Source organism: Rutidosis leptorrhynchoides, chromosome 3 (assembly GCF_046630445.1).
Source record: "Rutidosis leptorrhynchoides isolate AG116_Rl617_1_P2 chromosome 3, CSIRO_AGI_Rlap_v1, whole genome shotgun sequence".
Taxonomy (NCBI): Eukaryota; Viridiplantae; Streptophyta; class Magnoliopsida; order Asterales; family Asteraceae; genus Rutidosis; species Rutidosis leptorrhynchoides.
Window position 1 is genome coordinate 218,312,444 of NC_092335.1, and position 12,432 is coordinate 218,324,875.

General features: G+C 31.2%; 1 protein-coding gene across 1 annotated transcript; it reads left to right on the forward strand.

The window, feature by feature from the left end:
• The first annotated feature begins 10,624 nt into the window (after nt 1-10,624).
• LOC139900828 (putative F-box protein At1g67623) lies at nt 10,625-11,014 on the forward strand. Its single transcript, XM_071883582.1, has one exon. The coding sequence runs from the start codon at nt 10,625-10,627 to the stop codon at nt 11,012-11,014; it is 390 nt and encodes a 129-aa protein (XP_071739683.1).
• The last annotated feature ends 1,418 nt before the right edge of the window (nt 11,015-12,432 follow it).

The following is a 12,432-nucleotide window of genomic DNA, read 5'->3' on the forward strand; positions in this document are numbered from 1 at the left end:
AAAGCCTTTTATAAACCAAGGCATTCTTGGAACGTTCTTCGAATGTCTTACAAACTGATCTCGCCTTAAATAGTTGTGCCGAGGAATTCTGACCGACTCTAGACAAGATTTCATCAATCATGTCTCCGAGTAGTTCTCTTAAAATATTGGGTTGTCTATCCATTTTGTGTTTTTATACTGTAAAATAGACAAGAGTTAGATTCATAAAAAAAAATACTTATTAATACAAGCAATTTTTACATATATCATAAAGCATAAGCACACTATATTACATATATTACACCACACGAATACAACTATCTTATTCCGACTCGCTCGTTTCTTCTTGTTCGGTTTTGGTTCGTTTTGCCAAGTTTCTAGGGATATATGATGTTCCCCTAATACGAGCCGTCGTTGTACACATTGGTTTAGAAAAACCTGGTGGTTTAGAGGTTCCCGGGTCATTGTTACAACTTAAGGACTTCGGGGGTTGACGATACATATAAAGTTCATCGGGGTTGGAATTAGATTTCTCTATTTTTATGCCCTTTCCCTTATTATTTTCTTTTGCCTTTTTAAATTCAGTTGGGGTAATTTCTATAACATCATCGGAATTCTCGTCGGAATCCGATTCATCGGAGAATTGGTATTCCTCCCAATATTTTGCTTCCTTGGCGGAAACACCATTGACCATAATTAACCTTGGTCGGTTGGTTGAGGAATCTATTTTACTTACCCGTTTTATTATTTCCCCCACCGGTTCTATTTCTTCTTCCGGTTCCGATTCTTCTTCCGGTTCCGATTCTTCTTCTGGTTCCGACTCTTCTTCCGGTTCCTCTTCGAGAACTTGTGAATCAGTCCACGAATCATTCCAATTTACATTTGACTCTTCATTATTATTAGGTGAGTCAATGGGACTTGTTCTAGAGGTAGACATCTATCACATAATATCAAACACGTTAAGAGATTAATATATCACATAATATTCATATGTTAAAAATATATAGTTTCCAACAAAAATGTTAAGCAATCATTTTTAAAGAAAACACGGTCGAAGTCCAGACTCACTAATGCATCCTAACAAACTCGATAAGACACACTAGTGCAAATTTTCTGGTTCTCTAAGACCAACGCTCGGATACCAACTGAAATGTCCCGTTCTTATTGATTAAAAACGTTCCATATTAATTGATTTCGTTGCGAGGTTTTGACCTCTATATGAGACGTTTTTCAAAGACTGCATTCATTTTTAAAACAAACCATAACCTTTATTTCATAAATAAAGGTTTAAAAAGCTTTATGTAGATTATTAAATAATGATAATCTAAAATATCCTGTTTACACACGACCATTACATAATGGTTTACAATACAAATATGTTACATCGAAATCAGTTTCTTGAATGCAGTTTTTACACAATATCATACAAACATGGACTCCAAATCTTGTCCTTATTTTAGTATGCAACAGCGGAAGCTCTTAGTATTCACCTGAGAATAAACATGCTTTAAACGTCAACAAAAATGTTGGTGAGTTATAGGTTTAACCTATATATATCAAATCGTAACAATAGACCACAAGATTTCATATATCAATACACATCCCATACATAGAGATAAAAATCATTCATATGGTGAACACCTGGTAACCGACATTAACAAGATGCATATATATAAGAATATCCCCATCATTCCGGGACACCCTTCGGATATGATATAAATTTCGAAGTACTAAAGCATCCGGTACTTTGGATGGGGTTTGTTAGGCCTAATAGATCTATCTTTAGGATTCGCGTCAATTAGGGTGTCTGTTCCCTAATTCTTAGATTACCAGACTTAATAAAAAGGGGCATATTCGATTTCGATAATTTAACCATAGAATGTAGTTTCACGTACTTGTGTCTATTTTGTAAATCATTTATAAAACCTGCATGTATTCTCATCCCAAAAATATTAGATTTTAAAAGTGGGACTATAACTCACTTTCACAGATTTTTACTTCGTTGGGAAGTAAGACTTGGCCACTTGTTGATTCACGAACCTATAACAATATATACATATATATCAAAGTATGTTTAAAATATATTTACAACACTTTTAATATATTTTGATGTTTTTAAGTTTATTAAGTCAGCTGTCCTCGTTAGTAACCTACAACTAGTTGTCCACAGTTAGATGTACAGAAATAAATCGATTAATATTATCTTGAATCAATCCACGACCCAGTGTATACGTATCTCAGTATTGATCACAACTCAAACTATATATATTTTGGAATCAACCTCAACCCTGTATAGCTAACTCCAACATTCACATATAGAGTGCCTATGGTTGTTCCGAAATATATATAGATGTGTCGACATGATAGGTCGAAACATTGTATACGTGTCTATGGTATCTCAAGATTACATAATATACAATACAAGTTGATTAAGTTATGGTTGGAATAGATTTGTTACCAATTTTCACGTAGCTAAAATGAGAAAAATTATCCAATCTTGTTTTACCCATAACTTCTTCATTTTAAATCCGTTTTGAGTGAATCAAATTGCTATGGTTTCATATTGAACTCTATTTTATGAATCTAAACAGAAAAAGTATAGGTTTATAGTCGGAAAAATAAGTTACAAGTCGTTTTTGTAAAGGTAGTCATTTCAGTCGAAAGAACGACGTCTAGATGACCATTTTAGAAAACATACTTCCACTTTGAGTTTAATCATAATTTTTGGATATAGTTTCATGTTCATAATAAAAATCATTTTCTCAGAATAACAACTTTTAGATCAAAGTTTATCATAGTTTTTAATTAACTAACCCAAAACAGCCCGCGGTGTTACTACGACGGCGTAAATCCGGTTTTACAGTGTTTTTCGTGTTCCCAGGTTTTAAATCATTAAGTTAGCATGTCATATAGATATAGAACATGTGTGTAGTTAATTTTAAAAGTCAAGTTAGAAGGATTAACTTTTGTTTGCGAACAAGTTTAGAATTAACTAAACTATGTTCTAGTGATTACGAGTTTAAACCTTCGAATAAGATAGTTTTATATATATGAATCGAATGATGTTATGAACATCATTAATACCTCAAGTTTAGTAGGTAAACCTACTGGAAGTGACAAGAAATGATCTAGCTTCAAAGGATCTTGGATGGCTTGAATGTTCTTGAAGTAGGATCATGACACAAAAACAAGTTCAAGTAAGATTTTTACTCGAATTAAGATAGTTTATAGTTATAGAAATTGAATCAAAGTTTGAATACGAATATTACCTTGAATAAGAAAGATAACCTACTATATATAACAAAGGTTTCTTGATCTTAGATGATTACTTGGAATGGATTAGAAAGCTTGGAAGTAAATTAGTAAACTTGAAGGGATTTTTGAAGTGTTCTTGAAGTGTTCTTCCTATGATGATTATAGCTTGATTCTTGAATTGATTTTTGATGAAGATGATGATTAACTACTGGAAAAATACGTTCATAATAGTGTGTGTGTGTTGAGAGAGAATTAGAAAGAGAATTGGAAGTGAAATGGAGTGAATGATGAGTGGTAATTGGTGAGTGGTGAGTGGGGTTAAAAGGAGTTCTAGTTAGTTGACTAGATCATGGTAGAAGTTAAAATTGATTAGTCATACATGACATAATCAAGAGTGGAATCCCATGCTAGTTCCTATTGGTATATACTCATAGTAAGTACGTTTTGAAGCTGTGTATAATACGGGTAAGAATACGACTAGAATTCTTGATGAAAGAAAAGAATGGAAAAGTAACTGTAACCATTTTCGTTAAGTATGAGTGTTTTGATATATGTCTTGAAGTCTTCCAAAAGTATTTTAATACATCTAAATACACTACATCTATATACATTTTAACTGAGTCGTTAAGTCATCGTTAGTCGTTACATGTAAGTGTTGTTTTGAAACCTTTAAGTTAACGATCTCAATTAATGTTGTTAACCCATTGTTTATTATATCTAATGAGATGTTGAATTATTATATTATCATGATATTATGATATATTAATATATCTTAATATGATATATATACATTTAAATGTCGTTACAACGATAATCGTTACATATATGTCTCGTTTCGAAATCCTTAAGTTAGTAGTCTTGTTTATATGTATATAACTCATTGTTAATATACTTATGGAGATACTTACTTATCATAATCTCATGTTAACCATATGTATATCCATATATATATCGTCATGTCATTTTTACAAGTTTTAACGTTCGTGAATCGCCGGTCAACTTGGGTGGTCAATTGTCTATATGAAACATATTTCAATTAATCAAGTCTTAACAAGTTTGATTGTTTAACATGTTGGAAACATTTAATCATGTAAATATCAATCTCAATTAATATATATAAACATGGAAAAGTTCGGGTCACTACATATACCAATAGTACATACATCTAAAAGCTGTGTATTGTACGAGTACGAATACGGGTGCATACGAGTAGAATTGTTGATGAAACTGAGCGAGGATGTAATTGTAAGAATTTTTGTTAAGTAGAAGATTTTTGATAAGTGTCTTGAAGTCTTTCAAAATCGTATGAATACATATTAAAACACTACATGTATATACATTTTAACTGAGTCGTTAAGTCATCGTTAGTCGTTACATGTAAGTGTTGTTTTGAAACCTTTAGGTTAACGATCTTGTTAAATGTTTTTAACCCATTGTTTATTATATCTAATGAGATGTTAAATTATTACATTATCAAGATATTATGATATATTAATATATCTTAGTATGATATATATACAGTTAAATGTTGTTACAACGATAATCGTTACATATATGTCTCGTTTCGAAATCATTAAGTTAGTAGTCTTGTTTTTACATATGTAGTTCATTGTTAATACACTTAATGACATGTTTACTTATCATTTATCATGATTAAACATAGTGTATCAATATCTTAATATGATTCATATGTATTTAGTAAGACGTTGTTATAACGATAATCGTTATGTATACCGTTTCGAGTTTCTTAATTCAATAAACTGAATTTTATTTATATAACTCATTGTTAAAATACCTAATGAGATACTTACTTATCATAATATCATGTTAACTATATATATAATCATATATATGTCATCATATAGTTTTTACAAGTTTTAACGTTCGTGAATCACCGGTCAACTTGGGTAGTCAATTGTCTATATGAAACATATTTCAATTAATCAAGTCTTAACAAGTTTGATTGCTTAACATGTTGGAAACACTTAATCATGTAAATAACAATTTCATTTAATATATATAAACATGGAAAATTTCAGGTCACTACAAATATATACACTTAGTACTTATGAAAAATATTGTTATGACTAATGCTGGTATTTAAGCAAATGAGTGTGTTTAGTTCTTTTGTATTTATCAAAAATATCCCAAAACTATAGTTTTTATAGATGATGACGGAATTTATGTTTCTTATGATACATATATAATCTCAAATTTCAAATATAGAGAATGGTTAGTGTTGTACGAGTGTAACTTGTACTTAATTTAATTGTGTTGTAATTTCTATATCCAACAGATAAAAAAAAATTTGGGCAAGCAAGTTGAACTAGACTCTCAAACGTGATTGTAGTTTAGAAACTGTGAGTAGACAACCCAAATTACACTTGTATAGATCGTGATAGGCTTCGTGAAACTCGATTGTACCTCTATATATTTCGTATATAATATTATTGCTTTTCAAAAAAAAAAAAAACAGATAAAAAAAATAACATAGTAAACAATGGTTGTAACTTGTAAATTGTACTCTGTAACTTACTTTACCGGTAACAGTAGTAAGGTAATTAATGGACTGTGTGCTGTGATGGACTTGTAGGTCTCACCTTTTTATTTAGTTTTGATTTATTTTTTGTATAGTTAGTTATTATAGGATAAATTTTCTATCTTACCCTTAAATGGTATATTGACCTAATAGCAATTTAAGGGTAAAATAGGAAACTTGTATCACCAAAAATCTTCTTGTAAAAGCAACCTATTTCTCTCTCTTCGGTTGTATTTTCCCATCATATATATCATATATCTTCTTGTAAAATAAACCTCTCAAGTACATATACACCTTTTTTAAAACACAAAACTAGAAAATTTTCGTCTATTTTATTTTTTAAACAAAACACAAAGATGGATCTTCATTTGTTCCCATATTGTAGTGATGCATAACCCAATTTTCATCTAAATTGGTTATGCTTCACTACCATTTGGGAACCAATGAAGATGAAAAAAATGGTGGATCTATCAATTTTAAAGTTTGTATTGTACAAACAAACAATGCATAATGTTTAGTGATGTCGTTTTTTTTAAAACACAAAACTAGAAAATTTTCATCTTTTAAACAAAAGACAAAGATGGAGCTTCATTGATTCCCATATGGTATTGATTCATGACCCAATTTACATCTAAATTGGTCACTACAATTTTCATCTAAATTGGGTATGCCTCACTACCAATTGTGACTCAATGCATTGCTAACACCATGAGGGTCAATGATCCGGAAGACAGGTTTTCATGATCTTTTTTCATAATGTTTAGTGATGTTATTTTTTCGTGATCTTTTTTCATAATGTTTAGTGATGTTATTTTTTAGTTATGTTATTTTTTTATGTTTTATTTTTGCAAGACATGTATATCTATAAGATGAAAAAGATGGAGATATGTGCTTTCTAAGATCTTTTTTCAGGCCCAAAACCCGCAGGTCGAAAATCATGCTAGTGTTAGCAATGGATTGAGGATGTTTCCAGAATCAGAATAACTATGATCTCTCTGATCTGATTATAGAACCGTGACCCAATGCATTGCAAACACCATGAGGGTCAATGATCCGGAAGACGGGTTTTCATGATCCTAGATTTGGTATAATGCTAGTGTTAGCAACAGATTGAGGCACGTTCCACAATCAGAATAACTATGATCTCTCTGATCTGATTATGGAACCGTGACTCAATGCATTGCAAACACCATGAGGGTCAATGATCTGGAAGACAGGTTTTCATGATCCTAGATTTGGTATCTTTTGTATTTGGGTGTTGAAAATGGTGGATAGATAATGAACACTTAAAAGTTGAAGTGTAAATTGAAATAAAATGTATGTTGATTTTGAAAAGGGTAAACTGCTATTTAAAGTTGAGAAAGGGAACACTCTAGTGGATATACATTGGAAATCGAGTTGCGTATAAAGTTGAGAAAGCAATATTTTGATCATTTAGTTATAGAATACACATATTTAATTTAAATTTAAATAGTTTTAATTATTACATCATCAATAGCATTTTACAATTGTTTGAAGCACATGTTACAATAGTCTAAAACATGTCATTACATCACCCCAAACTCCCTTTTAAAAGATAAGAATAGAAGATTATTATTAAAATAAATATAAACGCCATATAAATTATCCCTTTTAAAAGATAAGAATAGAAGATTATTATACAACGGATATATTTGCAACGGTTAGCTAGGTTTTCTCCTATATAAATACGAGTACATGTCCATTCTTCCATACCTCAACACCATATAAATTATCAAATTACTCCAAAATCAAACAATCATCACTACAATAAAAATCACTCAAAATGGCACCCACTCTCGTCTCAATTTATGTTTACTACAACGGTGAGTATTCGGATGATTGAAAATGGTATACACTTGGCGAAAGAAAAGCGTTCGAAAAAGTGGAGTACAAACAAACGGACTTGGTAGTCCAAGTGAAGGTGAAAACACAAAGAGATCTAGGCGACCATCTCAGTCGAAATTAAATCATACCAAGTCCGTTTGTTTGTACTCCACTTTTTCGAACGTTTTTCTTTCGCCAAGTGTATACCATTTTCAATCATCCGAATACTCACCGTTGTAGTAAACATAAATTAGGACGAGAGTGGGTGCCATTTTGAGTGATTTTTATTAAGAATCATCATTCCATTTATTAATTAAGATCCATTTATTATTTATTATTATTATTATTATTGTATTTTGTAGAACTATTCGTGGTCAAGGCAGTCCAAGTGAAGGTGAAAACACAACGAGATCAAGTTTTTATAGATTATGACGGATTTTAGTTTTTATTTGTGTTGTAATTTCTATATCCAACAGATAAAAAAAAATACCATACTACAAAATGGTTGTAACTTTTTTTTTTGGCAAAAAACTTGATTAATATTAAAAATATTTTCACAATTCGTGAAAATATAAGGGAACAAGAAAAAAATGGTTGTAACTTGTAACATACTTTATGGGTAAGGTAAATGCATCCCTATTATGTAGGTAATTATTATGTGGATAATTAATAGGTCCTACCTTTTTATTTAGTTTTGATTTATTTTTTGTATAGTTAGTTATTATAGGATATAAATTTTCTATCTTACCCATAAATGGTATATTGACCTAATAGCAATTTAAGGGTAAAATAGAAAACTTGTATCACCAAAAATCTTCTTGTAAAAGAAACCTCTCAAATTGCATATGATATTATTCGTTTATATGGGTAAATATGCTTTTTCAAATGTTAGTAATGGGCATATATGATACTATTAATTTATGTAAGTGGGTATGTATATGTGATTTTAAAAGTTAAGAAGGGTATATGAAGTAAAAAACTCTAATTAATTAGTCAATTTATTTATTGATATTTAGTTAAAGATTGGAAGATATTGAAGTCAATCCAAATTACTTAAAGATTATTAGATATTATATCGTGAAATTTAAATTCAAAAAATTATCTTCTATATTCTTATCTTTAAAAAGGGAGTTGAGGGTGATGTAATGAGGTGCTTTAAGATGTAATGGTCCTCTTAATAATCTAATGGTTATTATTTGTCATGTATCCTTAATATTATTTGCTAGTAATATATATTGACTTTGTTATAGATACTAATTGAAATAAAATTAGAAGTATATTTTATACTTAAATAAAATCATCATTAAGTGCACACATGGTATCTTGTCCATTCACTTTCACCAAAAATCTAATGGTTATTATTTGCCATGTATCCTTTACTTAATATTATTTTCTAATAATATATATTGACTTTGTTATTATTACCCTATATATCTAAATAACATATCCAAAATGAATAGTAAAGTTCCAAACCTTTACAAAAGCACATCAAACTTTTCATTTTTTACAATTCATCCACACCCTTTATAATAATTAACTTTATAGCTTTTACAAATTTACCACAAACTTTTCACACTTTATAATTTGACCATTAAACTTCTCATCCACCTACTAATTATCATTATTTTTATTTTTTATAATTCACCCACACCCTTTATAATAGTTACCTTTATAGCTTTTATAAATGCACCACAAACTTTTTACACTTTATAATTTAACCATTAAACTTCTCATCCATTATAAATTGACCATATAATTTTTACTACTCCATAACTATTCATTATTATTATTATTATTATTATTATTATTATTATTAAATTAATCACATAATTTTTCACTTGATTATTGTTTAAATTTTTTCTTATTATAAATTAACTACGTAACTCATTGTTTAATAAGTGTTTTATTGTTATTATATATAGTTTTTCCTATTGTATTAAATAGTTTGTACCAATCGTTGATGTACGTCTCACTTTATTGATTGAGCATTGGGTCTTTTCTCTTGACAATACGGAAAGTAAAACAAAAAATGATGAATAATTATTTTCACGCTTATTACAAATCAACCACATAACTGTTTTTGGTCCTTCCTCGATAAAATGAAAAAAAAAATTATTTTTCAATAATTAGCTATGAAATTAATGTTAATCACGGGTGAAGAACCGGCGCAAAGTCAGGTCGCCCTACTAGTTATTACTATATTAACTATTAGACAAAAACGGTGAATAGTAATCAGGGGCATTTTCGTCCTTTCAACTTTTTTTTTTTACTTTTCCTTCCTTTTCCCAAATAAAGCCCCCAAACTTTGTTCAAAAAATAAAACCGACCCCCCAAACAGGGGGTAAAGTGTCAAATAACTATTTTTATAAAAAATCTTAACTAAACTCCACCCAAATATTCAACGGGTCATATATTCTCGCTCGCAACGAGTTAAATTTTTTCGACAACATCGTTAAACTCGAAATAATTTTAGGAACACAATGTCACTAACTATAGGCAAAACGGATGCTTTTTAAAAAACGATAAATATTTAAGGTACTTTTCTACACGTTGATTTTGCGCTCGATTTTTAAAAGTCGACAATTCCATAGCAAAACGCGGAGATGTAAAATAACATTTAAATCTTTGACGAGTTATACCTTTTAGTTCGACTCAAGTTGCGCTTCAACGACATAATCGTTAGCCACGAAATAATTCTACAAACTAAACACAATAAAATACATTGAAAATCTAACCCCCGGCGCGAAGCGAGGGTTCGATAACTAGTAGATACTAATTGAAATAAAATTAGAAGTATATTTTATACTTAAATAAAATCATCATTAAGTGCACATGTGGTATCTTGTCGATTCACTTTCACCAAAAATCGACTTTTAATGCCAGAAAGCAAGTTGCATATTTTCTTCTCAAGTCTTTTCTCTGTTATACTTTCCATCATCTTCCTGTACACATTTCTCTCAAGTACATCAAGTTCATCCTTTTTTCTCGTATTTTTTATTTAAAAAAATGAAAGTTACTCAATCGAAGACGATCGAAAATCTTCCACAAGATATGCTTGTGGAAATTTTATCCCAAGTTGGAAGTTACTCATCTGACCAGTTGTTCATGTGTAAGTCAGTTTGCAGAAGTTTTTCGAAGCTTTCAAAAGATCCTTTAGTATTAAAAAGGCTTTCCCTAGATCGGTGGCCTCTATTACCTTGGGGAAACCCTAGATTCTTTGTTTTTTTATTTCGTTGTACGATTTTTGGAAACCCTAATGCGATATTTCGCTGGTGTTTGATAGGTTATTTTGACGGTAGACATATCGATTATGGGCTTGAATGTCTCAAGCAAGCTTCGAACAGCCAACTTAAAGAGGCTGTTTATGTTTATGTGAAACAACCCAACCCGTATTAAAACCGGCTCATAAAATTTTTTCCTTTTAATACGCGTTAAATAATACTTTAGGACCCAATTGTGTTTCCATAACCATCTTTTATACAATATAAGGTTTAATAAACCTTAAAACATTTAATACATTGATTTATTCTCCAAACGGACATACACGACCCGACTAGTTTAGTTTCCAACAAAACCGAGCATGGTGATTTGGGACTACGCTACCCAAATCCTAATCGAGTACAAAAGCAAGATCTTCTTAGCAACCTAGCCAAGATCTCTAATCTCCAAGCTTACCCGAGCCGCCAAGCATGCGAACCTATAAAAATTGCAACAACGAGAGGGTAAGCTAACGCTTAGTGAATGATAATATACTACATACATATATATGTATAAAATGGAAATGCCACACAAATATCAAATACCGCATACCGAAGCATCCATGTATAAGGCAACTATACTAAGCATACCGTACGATCACTAAGCAACAAGCTAAAGATATCAACAAAGTATAAGTTCACCAACGACGATGTGAACAACGCCAATAAGCTACACCCGGAGGGTTAGCTACAACACAACAATACATTAATGTATATAATAATATAAAAATGACCAAGGTTAACCCTTTAACCCAATACCGAGAACCAAGTACCACAATGAAGATTGGCCAAACTACACGAGCCCTAGTAATCCGAAATCACACGAGATTACTATCTTCACTAACATCGAGGTTGGCCGAACTACACGAGCCTTAGTAATCCGAAACCACACGAGATTACTACCTCAATAAGATGACCGAACTACACGAGTCATCGTGAATCCGAACTACAGGCGATTCACTTCTCAACATCAAATCCCACTGTCACGGGATTATAAAATCCACCACATCGGGGTCATCCACTTCACAACAATATAAACCCTTCGCCATTGGGGTTATAACATCTAAATCATAACCACGTGTGATAACGTACACACAAACATGTACCTCGCCAAAGGTGGTCAACCAAAGAGCACAACCGTGCCAATTGGACTCATACCAAAGTCCATCAAATCCACCTATATGTGAAGTGAGCTCTAATAGTAGAGAATCACTTCACCCGACCCGCACCCATCCTACACATACATATGCATATAAGATATTAACACTCACATTGCCGCCTTGATGAAATGCTTCCAAATAATCCGCAACTCGCTGAAGGAATGTACCTAATCCATTATCACAAATTCAACAACACACTTAGATTGGATTTACAAACCAACCCAATTTGACACTTAGTGCAAATTCGACCCAAATGCACTTCCAAGTACAAACCGCGCCCAAACTAACCAATAATCACTAACACGAGTGATGATGGTCCTAATATGACAATTAAACCCGAACACAAGTGTTAAACACTTATCGTTCTCAAAATCGCCCATAAACCCTAATTTTAACC

Coding starts and splice junctions, on each gene's coding strand:
- LOC139900828 (XM_071883582.1), top strand. CDS start 10,625: ATGAAAGTTACTCAATCGAAGACGATCGAAAATCTTCCACAAGATATG.